The sequence below is a fragment of the Ylistrum balloti genome, unplaced genomic scaffold, assembly GCF_031769215.1.
Source record: "Ylistrum balloti isolate Yb309-2 unplaced genomic scaffold, AGI_CSIRO_Ybal_v1 Utg369754, whole genome shotgun sequence".
Classification (NCBI taxonomy): Eukaryota; Metazoa; Mollusca; class Bivalvia; order Pectinida; family Pectinidae; genus Ylistrum; species Ylistrum balloti.
Genome location: NW_026781956.1, coordinates 1,733,170 through 1,755,307, shown reverse-complemented (window position 1 = coordinate 1,755,307; position 22,138 = coordinate 1,733,170). Strand labels below are relative to the sequence as shown.

Sequence of the window (22,138 nt, the reverse complement as noted above, 5' to 3'; positions counted from 1 at the left end):
AACAAACTACAAAACACCAAGCAAAGTTGACAAAGTCGGAAAACAAAATAAAGCGGATGTCGTGGACCAAGTGAGAACAAACTACAAAACACCAAGCAAAGTTGACAAAGTCGGAAAACAAAATAAAGCGGATGTCGTGGACCAAGTGAGAACAAACTACAAAACACCAAGCAAAGTTGACAAAGTCGGAAAACAAAATAAAGCGGATGTCGTGGACCAAGTGAGAACAAACTACAAAACACCAAGCAAAGTTGACAATGTCGGGAAACAAAATAAAGTGGTTGTCGTTGACCAAGTGAAAACAAACTACAAAACACCAAGCAAAGTTGACAATGTCGGGAAACAAAATAAAGCGAATGTCCTGGACCAAGTGAGAACAAACTACAAAACACCAAGCAGAGTTGACAATGTCGGGAAACAAAATAAAGCGAATGTCGTGGACCAAGTGAGAACAAACTACAAAACACCAAGCAAAGTTGACAATGTCGGGAAACAAAATAAAGTGGTTGTCATGGACCAAGTGAGAACAAACTACAAAACACCAAGCAAAGTTGACAAAGTCGGGAAACAAAATACAGCGGGTGTCGTGGACCAAGTGAAAACAAACTACAGAACACCAAGCAAAGTTGACAAAGTCGGGAAACAAAATAAAGCGAAGGTCTTGGACCAAGTGAAAACAAACTACAAAACACCAAGCAAAGTTGACAAAGTCGGGAAACAAAATAAAGCGGGTGTCGTAGACCAAGTGAGAACAAACTACAAAACACCAAGCAAAGTTGACAAAGTCGGGAAACAAAATAAAGCGGGTGTCGTGGACCAAGTGAAAACAAACTACAAAACACCAAGCAAAGTTGACAAAGTCGGGAAACAAAATACAGCGGGTGTCGTGGACCAAGTGAAAACAAACTACAAAACACCAAGCAAAGTTGACAAAGTCGGGAAACAAAATAAAGCGGGTGTCCTGGACCAAGTGAGAACAAACTACAAAACACCAAGCAGAGTTGACAATGTCGGGAAACAAAACAAAGCGAATGTCGTGGACCAAGTGAGAACAAACTACAAAACACCAAGCAAAGTTGACAAAGTCGAGAAACAAAATAAAGCCGGTGTCGTGGACCAAGTGAAAACAAACTACAAAGCACCAAGCAAAGTTGACAATGCCGGGAAACAAAATAAAGCGGGTGTCGTGGACCAAGTGAAAACAAACTACAAAACACCAAGCAAAGTTGACAAAGTCGGGAAACAAAATAAAGCCGGTGTCGTGGACAACGTGAGAACAAACTACAAAACACCAAGCAAAGTTGACAAAGTCGGGAAACAAAATAAAGCGGATGTCGTGGACAACGTGAGAACAAACTACAAAACACCAAGCAAAGTTGACAAAGTCGGGAAACAAAATAAAGCGGGTGTCCTGGACCAAGTAAGAAATAAGAATGTGCTGAATACCTCCTTCCAGGTAAGAGATAACCTTCAAGTATCAAATAATAAGGTCATGACAAATATTTACTTACCAACGAAGCCAGATAAAAAAGTACAAACAATCCATGATGCAATAAAAACAGATGTTGAGACAAAACATAACACGGCAAGAACAGATAATACCTTGATAACCACTCATAAAGTTAACAGCAACAAGCAAAGAATATCAAGTAAAGTACACAACATGAAGGTTAATCAAAGAACAAGCACAGTTAACAGCACGAGGGTAAATCGAAAAACATCAAGTAAAGTAATCAAATTGAAAGTAAACCGCAAGAATCCAAGCACAATGGATGAAGTCAAGTTAAACAACAAACCGAGCACAATTCACAACGTGAAAAATCACAAGATGCCAAATACAGTTGACAAACTGAAAGTGAACTCCAAAAAATTAAATACACTGCACAACAGACCAAATATTGTTGACGAGAGGCGGTCAAGTCACAAAACACCACATACAGTTCATCATGTGAGGTTGAACCGCAACAAAGCAAGTTCTTTACAAAAGGAAAGGGTAAGTCGCAACAAACCAAGTATTGTTGACAAGAAAAGTTTAAATCACAAAACTCCAAGCACAGTACAGGATGGGAGAGTAAATCCAAATAAACCAAGAAATGTCGACAAAGTCAACAACAAACAGAGATCAGTACATGTACACAACGCGAGGGTTAATCACAACAAACAGAGATCAGTACATGTACACAACGCAAGGGTTAATCACACAACTCCAAGTAAAGCCAACAAAGCGAAGGTTACTGGCAAAAAACCAACTACTGTTAACAAAGTGAGGGCCAACAACAAACCAAGTTCAGTGCAAAATGTGAGGGTTAATCACAACAAACAGAGACCAGCACATGTACTAATCGCGAGGGTTAATCACACAACTCCAAGTAAAGCCAACACATTGAAGGTTACTGGCAAAAATCCAACTACTGTTAACAAAGTGAGGGCCAACAACAAACCAATTTCAGTACACAATATGAGGGTTAATCACAACAAACAGAGACACACAGGTAAACAACGAGGCTAATCACAACAAACAGAGAGCAGTACATGTACACAACGCGAGGGTTAATCACAACAAACAGAGATCAGTACATGTACACAACGCGAGGGTTAATCACACAACTCCAAGTAAAGCCAACAAAGCGAAGGTTACTGGCAAAAAACCAACTACTGTTAACAAAGTGAGGGCCAACAACAAACCAAGTTCAGTGCAAAATGTGAGGGTTAATCACAACAAACAGAGACCAGCACATGTACTATTCGCGAGGGTTAATCACACAACTCCAAGTAAAGCCAACACAAAGGTTACAAAAATCTACTGTTAACAAAGTGAGGGCCAACAACAAACCAAGAACAGTACACAATGTGAGGGTTAATCACAACAAACAGAGACAGATACATGTACACAACGCGAGTGTTAATCACAACAAACAGAGAGCAGTACATGTACACAATGTGAGGGTAAATCACAACAAACAGAGACAGGTACATGTACACAACGCGAGGGTTAATCACACAACTCCAAGTAAAGCCAACAAATTGAAGGTTACTGGCAAAAAACCAACTACTGTTAACAAAGTGAGGGCCAACAACAAAGCAAGTTCAGTACACAATGTGAGGGTTAATCACAACAAACAGAGACAGGTACATGTAAACAACGCGAGTGTTAATCACAACAAACAGAGAGCAGTACATGTACACAACGCGAGGGTTAATCACAACAAACAGAGATCAGTACATGTACACAACGCGAGGGTTAATCACACAACTCCAAGTAAAGCCAACAAAGCGAAGGTTACTGGCAAAAAACCAACTACTGTTAACAAAGTGAGGGCCAACAACAAACCAAGTTCAGTGCAAAATGTGAGGGTTAATCACAACAAACAGAGACCAGCACATGTACTAATCGCGAGGGTTAATCACACAACTCCAAGTAAAGCCAACACATTGAAGGTTACTGGCAAAAATCCAACTACTGTTAACAAAGTGAGGGCCAACAACAAACCAAGTTCAGTACACAACGCGAGGGTCAATCACAACAAACAGAGACAGGTACAGGTAAACAACGCGAAGGCTAATCACAACAAACAGAGAGCAGTACATGTACACAATGTGAGGGTAAATCACAACAAACAGAGACAGGTACATGTACACAACGCGAGGGTTAATCACACAACTCCAAGTAAAGCCAACAAATTGAAGGTTACTGGCAAAAAACCAACTACTGTTAACAAAGTGAGGGCCAACAACAAAGCAAGTTCAGTACACAATGTGAGGGTTAATCACAACAAACAGAGACAGATACATGTACACAACGCGAGTGTTAATCACAACAAACAGAGACAGGTACATGTACACAACGCGAGGGTTAATCACACAACTCCAAGTAAACCCAACAAAGTGAAGGTCACTGGCAAAAAAACAACTACTGTTAACAAAGTGAGGGCCAACAACAAACCAAGTTCAGTGCAAAATGTGAGGGTTAATCACAACAAACAGAGACAGGTACATGTAAACAACGCGAGGGTTAATCACAACAAACAGAGACAGGTACATGTACACAACGCGAGGGTTAATCACAACAAACAGAGATCAGTACATGTACACAACGCGAGGGTTAATCACACAACTCCAAGTAAACCCAACAAATTGAAGGTTACTGGCAAAAAACCAACTACTGTTAACAAAGTGAGGGCCAACAACAAACCAAGTTCAGTACACAATGTGAGGGTTAATCACAACAAACAGAGACAGATACATGTACACAACGCGAGTGTTAATCACAACAAACAGAGACAGGTACATGTACACAACGCGAGGGTTAATCACAACAAACAGAGAAGGGTATATATACACAATGTGAGGGTAAATCACAACAAACAGAGAAGACTACAGGTACACAACGCGAGGGTTAATCACAACAAACAGAGAAAGGTACATGTACACAACGCGAGGGTTAATCACACAACTGCAAGTAAACCCAACAAATTGAAGGTTACTGGCAAAATACCAACTACTGTTAACAAAGTGAGGGCCAACAACAAACCAAGTTCAGTACACAATGTGCGGATAAACCACAACAAACAAAGAACACTACATGTACACAACGCTAGAGTTAATCCGAGAACACCAAGCACAGGGCAGAAAACGAAGGTACACAAGATGAGAGTTAGTACCAGAAAGACAAGTACATTACACAACGTGAAGGTAAATCACAACCCATCGAGAACAGTACATGTACACAACGTGAGGGTAAATCACAGAACACAGGGTCAAACAAAAACCAAATTTCGAAAAAATCTTAACACACCAAAGACACCGCACAGTGCCAGAACAAATCAACACATCTTCCGTTCTACCGACAAAATGAAAAATAAGAAAGTGACCAGAAAAATCAACATTGCAAGAAAGTTCGTAAAAATGATAACAGGTAAACATATTTCAGATTCGGATGACACAACGGAAACGAATTTCTCTCTACAAAGAGCTGTCAAAAATGCAAGGAGAAATCACTATGTGTATAGACCAAGTCCTAGTCCAATCGGTCAGAGCAAACGCAACAGAGTACCAAGCACAGTCAGCCGTCTGGGGACGATGAAATTTGGGCCTAGAACAACCAAACAGATGAAGATGAATCATCATGCATCACCCACAACTGGCATAGTGAGGACCAATCAAAACGCAGCACGTCCAACAGGCAAAATCAGGACCAATCAAAACGCGCGGAATGCTTCAAGTAATGCTAGGAGAAATAACGTTGTACGTTTACAAGCACGTTCAAGATACCTTAATAGGCGTGCACATCTAAAAGCGAACCCTAGCAACTTGTACCAAGGAAGAGTGATCAACAACCCTTCGCTTTTACAGCGTAATATACAGGCCATTAAAACTGTATCCAATAGAAAGAAAGGGATTACCTCCCCTGGTAATACCGTCCGTGTGCCACCAACAGTCCAGAACAGAAAGACAGATTTCTCTGACGACTCCGACACTGTATCTCCAATACATCCACATGTGAAGAATACCCGCCGGTTCAGATATGGGAATTTTGCCAAACCACATCCGAGGACTTCTTTCGTGAAAGGTAAGAACTATTCAACACTTATAGCTAACGTGTTCAGTTACATTCTAACGTCATAATAGATTTCACAAATTGGCAATTTCCATACAAAGATCTATGTCGTTTACACTTCGGTTTCGGTGTAAATTGCGTAAAGCCAACATTTGACACGGATCTATATATTTACCTCGGCTTCGGTGCAAAGTACGTAAAACCAACATTTTCCCGACACAAATCTAAATATTTTCATCGGTTTATAGGTAAATTAAGTAAAACTAATATTTTCCTTTTAATGCATGCACACTCATTATTCAGATTGTGCTTTGACGTGCGTCTCAAAGACAAAGGAGAAATTTGACTAACCATTCACCTAGCAAATATTCACAGTTATGTACCTGTACCCTATATGATACTTAAGCTGGCATGGCCAGGCCTAGTAATTAGCTAGCACAACAAATCATTAAAATAAACGATATCTAACGATTTAAATTACCTGTATTGCAAACTTATATCCCACACACGAAATTATGAAATTCCGTTTTGGAACACTTGTCTCGTGTTAATAAACCGATAAAATTTTATCTTCTGTAAACAACACCATAAAGCTACATGACACGTTAAATACTCGCACGTTGATTGCAAATTCGTGATTTTTTACATAGTAGATTTTCGGACATCACAAATATATTCTGAGTATCAATGCATTTTGACGTTGAACTCACGAAAACCACACCAAATCTCCCACGTGTTGCTCTCCTGCCATTGTAGAAGCCCGGCGACATCACCGCGTGTGTTAACAACACAGTGTCTAGCTCATCACTCTCACTCGATTTCCCGAAAATCTGTTGAAACACGTTTGTCTTGTGGTTTCTTAAATAAAAATAATCTTCAGGGGAACTATCACCATCAACTACACACTTATTACGTCCAGGAAACAGGCGTTAACTGAACATAGCAGAGATTAGTTAAATATTCACCTGCCGAAGCTTTAACGTCAGACTTCATCGTGTTATACATTACTGGGGTGATGTAAATGAGTTTTCTATAAATAAAACACGCAAACACTATGCATTTCATGCACATACAACATTTTTAAAATGTATTCTATGTGCAAATATATTACAATAAACAATAATAGGTCGTCTAAAACACATGTTAGCCGTTCCTTTATCACGAACTATATTTTGTCGTTTAGTGATGCGGATCACAAAAGTAAGTGGCCGCGTTGGGAGGATTTACACTCGGTAAATTTAAACAAGTTCCACAACAAGTGACGGGTGTTTATCGCTAAAGCTCGTGTCCATTCTAAATTTGAAATTTACCTAACTTGGGTGAAATAAACAGGATAAACAACCTTCACTTTTTGGGGAACCTCTATATCACCGTGTCCAATCGCCACATGGGGGTCTCCAAAATGTATACACAGGGGTGTAAAAACGAGGTCACATAAGGAACGGACTTCATATCGTTCTAAATATGACCATTTTGTACTTTTCTTATAGTGCACAGACCGCAGTGATATTTCGGGTATCTGTTAAGCCCATAATTGTATGTAAATGTATTACGAATAAAACCGAACTTCAAACCATTTTGTAACAGCTGCGGGACGCCGACATGTGGACAAAACAGACGATGATCGCAAGGACGAGGCAACCAAGTCTTCACTATCTACCTCAGTTAAAAACTGGTCGAGATGGATGCCTAAAGGTAAACATTTTTTCAATTTCAACATTAAAATAAAAGATAGATTCTAGCGGAAACAATTCTTTACAAGTAATTCTTCCTAAGATAAACTCTTATTTACAAGTAATTCTCCAGAATTTGTAATGTTCAAGTGGGACTTGTACTGGTTGCTAACATGCTTACTTTTCATCCTCATCCGTCAAGATGGATATACAAAGTTACATATATAAATATCATCGTGAAAATTCGATGTCATATTGTTGTGATCTTGAGAATGTTCTCAAGTGGCACAGGGTATAAATCAAGACAAAAAGATTAGTACTATTATTCAGAAAGTTAAAACTCGTATTAGTTATATATATAATTTTACTTTCATTTTCAGGAAATCGGTCTCAACAGGGAGCCTCACTTTCGCAAAGGAAGGGACATGCCTCTCGAAGTAGTCACAATATCCATAGGGTTTCTTCAACAGTGAAGAAAATTAGTCCAGTCAGTAAGGGAAAGCATTCCGTCAGGAAAAACAAAAACGGGAACGTATCTGCATACAGAAAAAACAGAAAGACAACGAAAGCAATACAAAAAGCAGACAAACAAACAACTACTGGAGCAAATGACAAGAAAGCGAAAAACAATAGGGGTTATACAACTCAAAGAAAAAATTCTCAAATATCTAAATCAACACGTAGAAGGGGAGACAAGTCAGACGATGACGACGAAAGAAAAACCGAAGAAAAAGACGATTAAGACGGACAGAACGACGACGAAAACAGACGAATTACTAAGGTGTATTCTCGCCTTCTGGGTATTAGTTTTCCTTGGGTTATTCTATGGTGGAAATAGAAGTGTTTTCCAGTCTCTTCGTCTATTCAACATCGCTTAACATTACGGTATCGACAATATCAGATAAATAGGTAGTTGTCATTACATAGCCAGCAGACTTTAAATACACAGCTGGCGTTGAATAGAGACGTTAATTAGTGACGTCAAATAGAGACGTTACAAAGCCAGCAGACTTTAAATAGACAGCAGGCGTTGAGCACAGACCTTACAAAGCCAGCAGACCTTAAATAGACAGCGTTGAATAGAGACGTTAGATAGATAGCAGACGTTTAATAGAGACGTTAGATAGATAGCAGACGTTTAATAGAGACGTTAAATAGATAGCAGACGTTGAAAAGAGACGTTAGATAGAGACATTGAATAGAGACGCTAAATATAATATATATATATATATATATATATATATAAACTACAAAGAATCTATTTTTACATAAGGCAGCTGAATAAAGATTTAAGTTACTGGCGACCAAAATGGTCGGACAATAAAAATGCCATCTAAACAAACTTTGACGACCTTAGTTAACGAGCTAGGAGGGACACTAGCTATCCCATCTATCTAACGATAAAACCAGATAAGTCTAAGATCGTGTAATCCTAAACACGACGGACTACCTATGATTTAAGCTGGTAAGACAGACAATCGACCGATTTTGTAAATATATTGACGACCAAGACTTTGACCAAAAGCAGCTGAAAACTCTCAACTAGTTTAAAGTACTTTTGAGTGTTGACACAAGTTAGTACAATCAAGTATCATAACGATGTAACGACAATGGACTAAGAATATTTATGTTGTCTTCGACAACGAACTGGTAAATGTTTTGAGTATGATGGAGAATTTTCCCATCCAAGACAATCACATTTTTACACCGTCATATGATCAACTACAAGAAAGTTGATTTATTTATAGACGGTGTGAACCCATTATACTGTGTGTTGTGTAAATACTAGTCACATATGTTATCTGTTGTATCTGTCACTCACCATATCACCGTATTACCTTAAACGTTATTGTTACTTTGATCTAATATTTCGTCAGATCGCGTTTCGTTCGACTACTGCATGTGACCTTGTCATCGTGTGGTTATTTTTTCAGTATTAGACAAGGGGTGTTTAAGGGCATCATGCAAATTTGCCTGTGTTTCGCGAGATCCCGCGACAATGTCTTTTTTATATATATATTGTACGTACACTGTTGTAAAATGTAATTGAATAAATATATAATTGTCAATCTAGTCTTGATAAATGCAGATCACGATATGAGATATGGCGTATAAGCAGTATCGATTACAGGGTTGACTCTGCTCCACCAGCGCTGAGCTTGGTGATCTTTTCCGGTACCGGTATCTCGTATACATAGATTTGAGCTTCTCTTTCATAAATGGTCAAGACTGACCTGGAGTTCATGAGATATCTTGTACAATAGCTTCAAAAGTGGTCAAGGGATGCTATTGACCTTCAGCCTTGTCCAATGATCACAAAAAAATGCACGTTTAACTTGAAAATGTGATGCTATGGTGCGTTGAATATCTTGTACACCAGCCTTGCACAGACGCAAGGATGAACGAAGATGCGGACACACGTACGATGTGACAGCTCTATATCTACAATGAACCCAATCACCCTATATCTAAGTTGGGTATAATGAAACCTCTTCCGAGGTTTTTGTCTATCCCACAACTACATCTGTTTCACAGCCGACATGCCACGTGATCAAATTCTTAGTAGTGCATTATCTGGTTAAACTCAGAACACTCTTACGTCATTTCTGACCTCCAACAATTCTGATCAGTTCTGGTTAAACTCTGAACTTTGACGTCATTTCTGACCTCCAACAATTCTGATCAGTTCTGGTTAAACTCTGAACTTTGACGTCATTTCTGACCTCCAACAATTCTGATCAGATCTGGGGAGCGGGGAGGACATATCATATTGAAATAAATACAAATACCAAAACATCTGACAACTGTCGGTATTTCTGTCTTCACTGACAGAGGAATCATATCAATATACAGAGGGAAGTTGTCTTGTTTTGTCCGTAACCAGATCTGTATGAAGTCACATGATTTGCCTCCTCGGGGTATTTTTGAAATGTTAGCACACTGATTATATAAATCATACTTTAACGCGGGTCTCAAAGACTAGAGAAAACTGAAAAAAAAACATTGACTCAACATTCAGGGAAGAAATATCGTACTCAGTTGAAAAGTTTTCATATATGATATGGTATATATACTGTAAATGACATGGTTAGGTCTAGTAATTAGCTGGTATACTGTCGCCACCGTAACATGAACATAAACCATATGTAAAAATTTAACTTACCTTCGTTGCAAATTAATTTCACAAACACAAAATTATAAAAATTCATTTAGGAACACTTGTCTCGTGTAAATAAATTGATCTCATGTAAACAACACACCACATGACACGTTGGATTCACGCACTTTAATTGCAAATTAGTGACTTTTTTACACAGTAGAATTCCGGACAAAAAATGTTCGGAGTATCATTTCGACGTTGAACAAAATCGTTAAGAGAACTTTTTGTATCACCATCATCTGTGAGTATACACCTTTTACTTCCTGAAAACAACCAATTGTTGAATGTTCCACATCCGAAGGTTTAGCGTTCTGCCTCGCCGCTTATGATCGTTACATTGGTTAATTTGAATGTGTATCCTACACACACAAAAACAATACATTAAAAAGGTATTCTATGTACAAACATATTACAATAAACAATTATAGGTCGTCTAAAACACATGTAAGCCGTTCCTAACACGTTTCCTAACACCTGGTGGTTATTTTCAATGTTTATCAAACTCTAGTTAGATAAAACAGTACACTTAAGTAGAACATTATACATGTAGCAGAACATTATACCTGTAGTAGAACAGTATGCCTGTAATAGAACATTACACCTGTAATAGAACATTATACCTGTAATAGAACATTATACCTGTAGTAGAACATTACATTTGTAGTAGAACAGTATACCTGTAATAGAACATAACACCTGTAGTAGAACATTATACCTGTAGTAGAACAGTGCACCTGTAGCAGAACATTACACCTGTAGTAGAACATAACACTTGTATTAGAACATTACATTTGTAGTAGAACAGTATACCAGTAGTAGAACATTACACCTGTAGTAGAACATTATACCTGTAGTAGAACAGTGCACCTGTAGTAGAACATTATACCTGTAGTAGAACATAACACCTGTAGTAGAACATTACACCTGTAGTAGAACATTATACCTGTAGTAGAACATTACACCTGTAGTAGAACATTATACCTGTAGAAAAACATTATACCTGTAGTAGAACATTATACCTGTAGTAGAACAGTGCACCTGTAGTAGAACATAACACCTGTAGTAGAACATTACACCGGTAGTAGAACATTATACCTGTAGTAGAACATTATACCTGTAGTAGAACATTACACCTGTAGTAGAACATTATACCTGTAGAAAAACATTATACCTGTAGTAGAACAGTGCACCTGTAGTAGAACATTATACCTGTAGTAGAACATTACACCTGAAGTAGAACATTATACCTCTACTAAAACATTACGCCTGTAGTAGAATATTATATCTATAGTAGAACAGTATATCTATAGTAGAACAGTATATCTATAGTAGAACAGTATATCTATAGTAGAACAGTATACCTGTTGTAGAACATTACATCTGCAGTAGAACATTACACCTGTAGTTGAACATTATACCTGTAGTAGAACAGTACACCTGTAGTAGAACATTACACCTGTAATAAAACATTACACCTGTAGTAGAACATTACACCTGTAGTAGAACATTTGTAGTAGAACATAATAGCTGTAGTAGAACATTACAACTGTTATAGAACATTATACCTGTAGTAGAACATTATACCTATAGTAGAACATTATACCTGTTGTAGAACATTATACCTGTAGAAAAACATTATACCTGTAGTAGAACATTATACCTGCAGTAGAACAGTGCACCTGTAGTAGAACATAACACCTGTAGTAGAACATTACATCGGTAGTAGAACATTATACCTGTAGTAGAACATTACACCTGTAGTAGAACATTATACCTGTAGAAAAACATTATACCTGTAGCAGAACAGTGCACCTGTAGTAGAACATTATACCTGTAGTAGAACATAACACCTGTAGTAGAACATAACACCTGTAGTAGAACATTACATTTGTAGTAGAACATTATACCTATAGTAGAACAGTATACCTGTAGCAGAACATTATACCTGTAGTAGAACATAACACCTGTAGTAGAACATTACACCTGTAGTAGAACATTATACCTGTAGCATTACGTTACACATGTAGTAAAACAGTACATCTGTAGTAGAACATTACAACTGTAGTAGAACATTATACCTATAGTAGAACATTATACCTGTAGTAGAACATTATACCTGTAGTAGAACATTATACCTGTAGCATTACGTTACACATGTAGTAAAACAGTACATCTGTAGTAGAACATTACAACTGTAGTAGAACATTATACCTATAGTAGAACATTATACCTGTAGTAGAACATTATACCTGTAGTAGAACATTATACCTCTTGTAGAACATTACACCTGTAGTAGAACATTACATCTGTAGTAGAACATTATACCTGTAGTAGAACATTATACCTGTAGTAGAACATTATACCTCTTGTAGAACATTACACCTGTAGTAGATCATTACACCTGTAGTAGAACATTACACCTGTAGTAGAACATTACACCTGTAGTAGAACATTATACCTGTTGTAGAACATTATACCTGTAGAAAAACATTATACCTGTAGTAGAACATTATACCTGTAGTAGAACAGTGCACCTGTAGTAGAACATTACACCTGTAGTAGAACATAACACCTGTAGTAGAACATTACACCGGTAGTAGAACATTATACCTGTAGTAGAACATTATACCTGTAGTAGAACATTATACCTGTAGAAAAACATTATATCTGTAGCAGAACAGTGCACCTGTAGTAGAACATAACACCTGTAGTAGAACATAACACCTGTAGTAGAACATTACATTTGTAGTAGAACATTATACCTGTAGTAGAACAGTATACCTGTAGCAGAACATTACACCTGTAGTAGAACATTATACCTGTAGTAGAACAGTACACCTGTAGTAGAACATTATACCTGTAGTAGAACAGTATACCTGTAGTAGAACATTATACCTCTACTAGAACATTACACCTGTAGTAGAACAGTATACCTGTAGTAGAACATAACACCTGTAGTAGAACATTACACCTGTAGCAGAACATTATACCTGTAGTATAACATTGAGAAACATTGAGGTGTGAGTTTAATTCTTAAAACTAAAGCGATTAAAGCTGCAGCTGCTACCTTGGAAACAAGCTCGAAAACTTCATAGAAATGCTGATAATTTGGTACAATGGAAGGGTGTCAAATAAGGTACTTTCTCAACCAATCAGAGGTAAGCATAATATTTTGTAGGGATATACGTTGAGGTCAGCTGAACGTAGTATAGTATCCAAAACATCAAATTTGTCGCAGACTCTTAGAAAATCTGGTTGATGTAAAAAGAACTTGTTCTTCACTTTTTTTTTATATTTTTGCAAACTCAATATTTGAGTGATAGTTGTATATTTCGTGTTTTGCTAAATAAGATTCCTGTTCTATGAATACAGTTTAATAATTATAAAATAAGCAACATATTCAAATTAGTGATAAAAAGTACCTGAAATGTCCTTTGATCAACTTTGAAATTACAGTCAATACTGATTACCACCACATGGAAATAGTTCCGTCTTCTTGGCAAATCGCTTACCTCATAGGACCCTGGTGTGCCTGGTCACGGCACCTCCAATAGGTCTTTTTCTAGGAGAACAATTGTCTAAATTTTGCAGTAATTTTTGGACTTTTTAAGCCTATCAACACGGGTATCTGAAACACTCCAACAATGAGGCGATTCATAAAAACTTTTCTTTTTTCTGATACACATTCCATAAATGGTGTTATCTGTTTTTCCGCGAGTATTATACAACAATAAAACCCTCAATAGTTCTCTGATTCACAGGAGGTAATATCAACACAGATTACCTGGGTAACATGTTCAAACCTCCTTTGTTCTATCACGATGGGTTTGTATTTACAACAATAAAACTGGTATATTAGTAGTTCTCTGATTCACAGGAGGTAATATCAACACAGATTACCTGGGTAATGTTCAAACCTTCTTTAGGTCTGTCGCGATGAGTTTGAAGTTGTCTAAATTTCATTTTCAGCTGCCATGGTGATAACTCGGCAATTAAACTCCTGTGGAGATTCCTTTTCAGCTAAGACAACAAAGTATTCTATATGTTGGTATTTTTAACTTTGTGTTTATGATAGTTCTTCTATGTATCTACTATGTAAATAACATCCCAGGTTTAGCTACATAATTACATATAGGTATAACATTCAAAATATAACAACACAAGTAGTCTCGAATGAAATGATAACACTCATTTATTACACTGCATTTTCAACAAATTAAAATTAGACTTTAAAGGAACGTTATTAAACAATACCTCTGTTGTCTGAAGTCATCAGTTTATAAAGACGGCCCTGGCGCCGACATTAAGATGAGGTAATATAGGTATATTACTCCAGTATAATATTGGAAAATTTCAACAAAACAACTAGGGATAATGAACAACCACTGGGTATTTTGATTATGTATACTACCGTGTGGATGTAAGGTCCTAAAATGTCTAGTGGTGACCCGTAAACACATTTACATATACAAATATATATAGTTTGTGTATTGCTATCACATTCTACTTATCATCATCATTCTAGACGTTATAATATGTATGAAGCTGATTTTTAGACACACCGATTACCATTACATAATCCACAAATAAGTTAAACTCACAAAAATCGCACATAGTATAATGAACATTTATAGGAACTAGTGGACGTAACTAGTAACGTAACGCAATTCGGAAGAATAAATCAGAATAATTTATTGGATGAACATCGTTAGACAGTGACTTAATTGTAACGCCGTCAGCTGTGATTGGCCATGAGGCCATTAACAGGTGCAGATTGTGTTACTGTCTATGTCATTCCAAGAACATCCTGCTCGGCTATGTTTCCACACATAGCATTATGGACATGTAGTTTTCCGTGTCTTGTCTTTTGTGTAAGCTGTTTAACTTGCATTCTCAACTTTCCATTTTCCACTTCTAATTGCTTGATTCTCTGTCAAAATGAATAACAAGTCATTATGTGATATTTACAGTACACCAGTATACTACTTTATCAATATCAAAGATATAGCATACTCATATATCTATATCAAATGTATAGTGTACTCGTATATCTATAACAAATGTATAGTGTACTCGTATGTCTATATTAAGTGTATAGTGTACTGTATATATATATATATATCTATATTAAATGTATAGTGTACTCATATATCTATATCAAATGTATAGTGTACTCGTATATATATATCAAATGTATAGTGTACTCGTATGTCTATATTAAATGTATATATATGTCTATATTAAATGTATAGTGTAATCGTATGTCTATATTAAGTGTATAGTGTACTCGTATATCTATATCAAATATATAGTGTACTCGTATATCTATATATATATATATATCTATATTAAATGTATAGTGTACTCGTATATCTATATATATATATATATATATATATATATGTTAAATGTATAGTGTACTCGTATGTCTATATTAAGTGTATAGTGTACTCGTATATCTATAACAAATGTATAGTGTACTCGTATGTCTATATTAAGTGTATAGTGTACTCGTATATATATATATATATCTATAACAAATGTATAGTGTACTCGTATATCTATATCAAATGTATAGTGTACTCGTATGTCTATATTAAGTTATAGTGTACTCGTATATATATATATATCTATATTAAATGTATAGTGTACTGTATGTCTATATTAAGTGTATAGTGTACTCGTATATCTATAACAAATGTATAGTGTACTCGTATATCTATATCAAATGTATAGTGTACTCGTATGTCTATATTAAGTTATAGTGTACTCGTATATATATATATATATATCTATATTAAATGTATAGTGTACTCGTATGTCTATATTAAGTGTATAGTGTACTCATATCTATAACAAATGTATAGTGTACTGTATATCTATATCAAATGTATAGTGTACTCGTATGTCTATATTAAGTGTATAGTGTACTCGTATATATATTAAATGTATAGTGTACTCGTATGTCTATATTAAGTGTATAGTGTACTCGTATATATATTAAATGTATAGTGTACTCGTATGTCTATATTAAGTGTATAGTGTACTCGTATATATATTAAGTGTATAGTGTACTCGTATATCTATAACAAATGTATAGTGTACTCGTATATCTATATCAAATGTATAGTGCACTCGTATGTCTATATTAAGTGTATAGTGTACTCGTATATCTATAACAAATGTATAGTGTACTCGTATATCTATATCAAATGTATAGTGCACTCGTATGTCTATATTAAGTGTATAGTGTACTCGTATATATATATATATATATATATATTAAATGTATATTGTACTCGTATGTCTATATTTAGTGTATATTAATATAATATTCCATTGGTCAACAACAGTAGAAATGCAACTGGGACTCAAGTTCGCGTATTAAACAAGCATGGTGATATGGTGATCAATCTACATGTACGTAATATTGATATTGATTGATAAAATTAAATAAGATTTGCAAATCAATAGCTACCTACGTTATCATATCAGAGGCTTTCACTGACTGCCTATTTAACCACCTAATTCTTAGTCTTAGAACCAAAGGCTTCCATGTCAATATCTTAGCTATGGTACTATTAGTGAGATAACCGATTTCTCCGATATTACACTGGTGCGTCCTGAGATAGGGAATTACATAAAACAATAGATCTCCCTAGATTGCTAACAAATTCCTGTTCCGCGACTGCACTTTTAACTTTATCTCACTATACCCACGTGTGCCGAAATCTAAAACGACAGTTGCTTCACACTTGGTCAATATTAATGCATAGCTGCATAGGCTACATCCACAGAACTGATCCTGATTCAGATGAGTTCGATGTATCAATTATCAAAGCATGAATTCATTTTGACAAATATCATTGTTATTGCCAGTAATACTGATTCGATATACACTGCCTTTGCGTTCATATTAACGAAAACGCAATAAAGCGCTGTCCGGTCTCTCCATATGTGTCATACTTAGTATATATATACATAAATAGATTACTCGGATTGCCAAGGACGTAATAAAATAATAGCACAACGTTATTTACAGTATATATACTCTAGAAGTAACGAAAGGTTAAAAAAATTGTTTGTGTATATCATTATTGTATACTCACATCCTACTATAATTACATACCAATTATTTTAAAATTGGGTCTGGTAATACATTAAAGTTTATGTACGTGTATTTGGAGCATCGCGTCACATAGAACTCGAAATTTTATTCCAGGTGAGGTTTTATGAAACATGTCTTCGAGAGTTTTATTTTTGCGAGTCATGACGAGAAAAAAATCAAACTTCGAAACGTGTTTCATATGATACGGGAGGAAAGCAAACTTTAGATAAGTTAGGATCAGCTTTCAAAAAAATTCTTAGTCGATAACTTCAAAGCGCGGCGGTAATTTAGGTGCGCCATGTTTATTTAATGACGTAACGTAATTGTCCATATCACGATATCACAGTCGATTTCTGACTGGCGAAACCAATAAAAAACGATCCGTTGTATATCACTCATACCATATAGGCCAAAAATATAACATTCATCAGATCACTGGCTGATTGTGAGATAAATAAGTATATTGTTTACCAGGTAGGTTTTACCTTTTGGAATTCCTTTAATGAAGCTGCTTGTTTCTGACGGAACTTCCGGGCTGCCCTTCTGTTCTGATCTCTTCTGTTTTCTTTTTTAACCATTTCTTCTGGACGAAGCTAAAATTAAACGACCATTACCAATGAAAATACAAGGCCTATAATAAAACGATGATTTTATCCTGTCAAGAATTAACCAAAGGATAAACAGAGTGAAGTAAAATAAGAACATAGTCACGGTTTCCTCGCAAAAAATCGAATTAGTCCACTTCAGCTTGGTCGAGATGTACATTGAACAGATATTTTAATCAACCCACCTTCTGTTTGGTCGGAGGTGTGAACTGAACGGCTAATTCAGTCTTGCCCTCCGCCAAACGTCTATTCTGTATGGCACATTTGAGTTCTTCTTTTATTATAGGCAGCACGCTTCCGGTATCCAGACAGGCCTGTGTAGCTTTAGCCAGCTCAACGTCCATTGGGCCGTAACCATGGATAGATTCTCCAGCCATACAGCTGAAACGGTCAATATCAACAGTTCTTAATCAATCTGTTTCAACGCATAGGTAAATACATACAAACCTACAAACGAAAAACATAGCTAAGGATCATCTTTAATTATGAATACAACAACGAATATGAGAAGTAAATAGATTGTACATAAGACAAACAGCATCTCTCAACATGACTGAGGTAGTGATATATAGGAGCCAAACACTGAATCCAATATCACAATACAGTTGTGTCTTCTTTCTAGAACTCCTCAGTCATGCTAAGGACCTACAACCTAGGAGGCGACTGAGAATTAATGCTAGCACGTGAGCGTTTAGAAACTCAATCCCGTCGACTTAAACGTAGTTTTGGCATTTGTTTATACCACACTGAAATAAGATTTACATAAATATGGTGGCTACAGTGATCCTTGTAATGGTATTTTCCACGTAGTGTAAATCAGCATTCTAATCTATATTTACAAATGATGAAATCGGTATAAATATAAGCATTCGCCATCAAAATTTACCTGAACTATTTATAGCTATTTCACTCCTTGTCAGACTTTTACAATATAAGGGCAGTAACTCTTATAAACTACTAGGTGAATTGTGACCAAAGTATTTATTTGAATGCGTGAAAATAAAGGAAGTGATTTAGAATGTGTGCAACTAGAATAATGTCTGTAGCATGGCAGTTGATCCGTCGTCAAAATTCTTACGTCTCATGTAAAACATAACACAGTTAATCCGTCGTCAAAATTCTTACGTCTCATGTAAAATATAACACAGTTGATCCGTCGTCAAAGTTGGTTACTATATCAATGCAATACAAGTATATAAATAAATAAATAAATAAATAAATAAATGATTAAAAGTGTTGGGTACCGTATGAATACAACGAAAATAAATTTTTAAAATGACAGGAAAGTGTTTGGTACCGTATGAATACAACGAAAATAAATAAATGAATAATATAAAAGTGTTGGGTATGAATACAATGAAAATAAATTTTTAAAAATGATATAAAAAATGTTGGTACTGTATGAACACAATGAAAATAAATAAATAAATGAATAAATAAATAAATAGATAAATAAATGATATGAAAGAAAAGTGTTGAGTACCGTATAAATACAATGAAAATAAAATAAATGATAACATGAATGCTACGAAAATAAATAAATAAAATCTTGATAATACTTAAATAGATGAAAGTTCTTTTGGATATATAGATGATGATAACTATTTATACAGTTACCATGGTAACTGATGATTTTGTACAAGTACTAATATCATCATCATACTTCAATACTGCTATGAATGAATCATAGCGATGATCACAGAAATCATCTGATAACTTCAACAGGAAGTTATTTCTTAAAAGGATAACTTGTTTTATCGTGTCTGGAAAGCTGATTCAATATTTTAGTATAGCATAGCAAACAGATTTCAAGAACTAGAAATAAGCCATGAATTAGAAATTAGTGACTGCAAATTGAGAAAAAAAATTGTCCCAACCTGAAAGTGTATTATAAAGGAAAGATATTTTATATCATGTATCAGTCGCGGTTTTATCAAATTTCATATTGACGATAACTGACTTATCAAAACTTGTGTATATGAAAACAGATTGATTAAATGTAAGTTCCTTAAAAACCTTTTTATTAAACTAAAAGAAATGATATATTTGAGTCATTTACTTTATCGATCACAATACCATACTGACAGAGGGTAATGTATTGATCACATGTAGATCTAATGGTCCTCAGAAAGGCTGAAAGGCCGTAATAGTGGACGTTAACCCCTTAAATAATTAAGTTTACCCCAGTCAAAAACATTCCGTCTTATTCAAGAAGTTTAAAAACGAAAATGGTTTAGATATGAATTAAATACAGTTAGCAACCAGTTCATACTGACTAATTTAATTATCATGAAAAAGTTTCAAATATCGCAAAGAAAACAGAAGTAAAACATTTATTTATTTATTTATTTATTTATTTATCATGTAATAATGAGACAAGTTAAAATCTCTTGAAATAAGTAAGCATTTTCAATTACACTATTGGTATAGTCTTACTCCGAATATGTGTGACAGCCAAAAAGACAAAGAAGACGTCTTAAATGTTTCAACTCGAAAGTTGATAGTATTGAATTCTAAAAAAAGCTGGAAATATACTTATCCATCAAAGGACGAGACTAGGAAAACTGTATCCCAAATATATAAGCCATCAGAGCTTGGGACGCAACATGTTAAATATTATATATTAGATATAATATACAATGTCATAATCATGATATGGCAGTTTAGCATATCTGCCTAGTGATTAATATAGCACCTCTTCCCATCAGTATTTATGGTAATTAGGTGATCACCATTGATCTCTACATACCAAATAGGAAACTCACATGTAAATTATCCCGAACTGTATTTAAATAAATTTTTTGATATGTTTTGTAATATTTCAATTCATGGCCTTTACAATTTCTGTCATCATGCCATATTTTAAGTAAATTAGATAACTCAAGGAAACGGATTTATATAAGTTTTTTTTAAACTTGTTTCCGAATCCTATTCCAATGTACTTTATCTGTATTGTTATGTATGTGAAATGGAATAAAATAAAGTTCATATTAAATTATCCCGTTACGGGTTTAATACATTAAATATGCAAAAAGAAATAAAGAAAAGGCTACAAAACTAAAGTGAATGAGAAAAAAAAAAGATAAAAAATATACAGCTATCACGAGAAAGTGACGAGGTGTCTCATATAGTGCTCATCTCACATGAACATGATGGAACTCAACTCACCTTTCATGTGATTTGTGACTATTCCTGACCCGCACTAACAATGAGCAATTCCTATAAATTTTGGAGAAGACAAATGATTGTAGTAGATTCCAATTTTCGACAACACTTTTATCGCTTTCTTCTGTAGAAACGGCGATAAGATTACATGCATTTAGACGTTCCCTCGCGCAGTGCACGTGGACTGATTTGTCAATACTTCCAGAGGTGTTTGAAAACATGTGTTTATATTTAAGTGTGTCAGTTCTTGAGTATTTAGCCGGCGATTGGTGAAACACTTCACTTAACCACGTGATCATGAATTAGTCATACTAAATGTAGAATACTTATTGAGGATTTTAGAGCAGATTTTATCCCGACTGATAAATTTTCTTTAAATCAAATACCAATTTGATAGTTTTATTTGTAACCCATTTATAATGATGTATAACTATATAGTATGAGTGACATGGTGAACATAATTGAATATCTGTTAACAACCTACATACCCAGGAAACTATTTTGTATAAACCTGATTCTCCTTATATAGCAACAACAGTAACGATACTAAGTAAAACAATCGGATGGTTTGTTCAACAAACGGTTGCAGTTATCTGAAGTGCTAAATCTATTTTAAATGACGCGTCAAAGTTCTATACTATACACCTATAATGCGAATAACCAATCACGGTTAATCAGGAACATCTATTAAAATTGTACATGTACCTTATCACGACAACAGCGAGCACGTGCGTCTGACCATCGTTCTTTCCGTGTCCTATATACTCCTGTTTATACGTAATGATCTAAAGCGGCCGGATAACATGTGTCGCATATTCCAACAGGATTTTTTTCCATTGGAAATACCTAGAAAAATCAAAAATGAAACTC

General features: G+C 35.3%; 1 protein-coding gene across 1 annotated transcript; it reads right to left on the bottom strand.

Moving 5' to 3' along the window:
• Positions 1-15,176: 15,176 nt before the first annotated feature.
• On the bottom strand, positions 15,177-21,489 carry LOC132543378 (cyclic AMP-dependent transcription factor ATF-3-like). The gene is made up of 4 exons (XM_060206868.1): positions 21,272-21,489; positions 18,289-18,484; positions 17,984-18,091; positions 15,177-15,320 (listed from the first exon to the last, which is right to left on the bottom strand). Exons 1-4 carry the CDS (start codon positions 21,487-21,489, stop codon positions 15,177-15,179), a joined length of 666 nt encoding a protein of 221 aa, XP_060062851.1.
• Positions 21,490-22,138: the final 649 nt, after the last annotated feature.

Excerpts from the sequence above, each read along its gene's own strand:
- LOC132543378 (XM_060206868.1), bottom strand. The coding sequence starts at position 21,489 with ATGTTTTCAAACACCTCTGGAAGTATTGACAAATCAGTCCACGTGCAC. Across the intron at positions 18,485-21,271 it reads AGTCACAAATCACATGAAAG|CTGTATGGCTGGAGAATCTA; the intron begins GTGAGTTGAGTT and ends TGACCGTTTCAG. Across the intron at positions 15,321-17,983 it reads CATTAAAGGAATTCCAAAAG|AGAATCAAGCAATTAGAAGT; the intron begins GTAAAACCTACC and ends TCATTTTGACAG.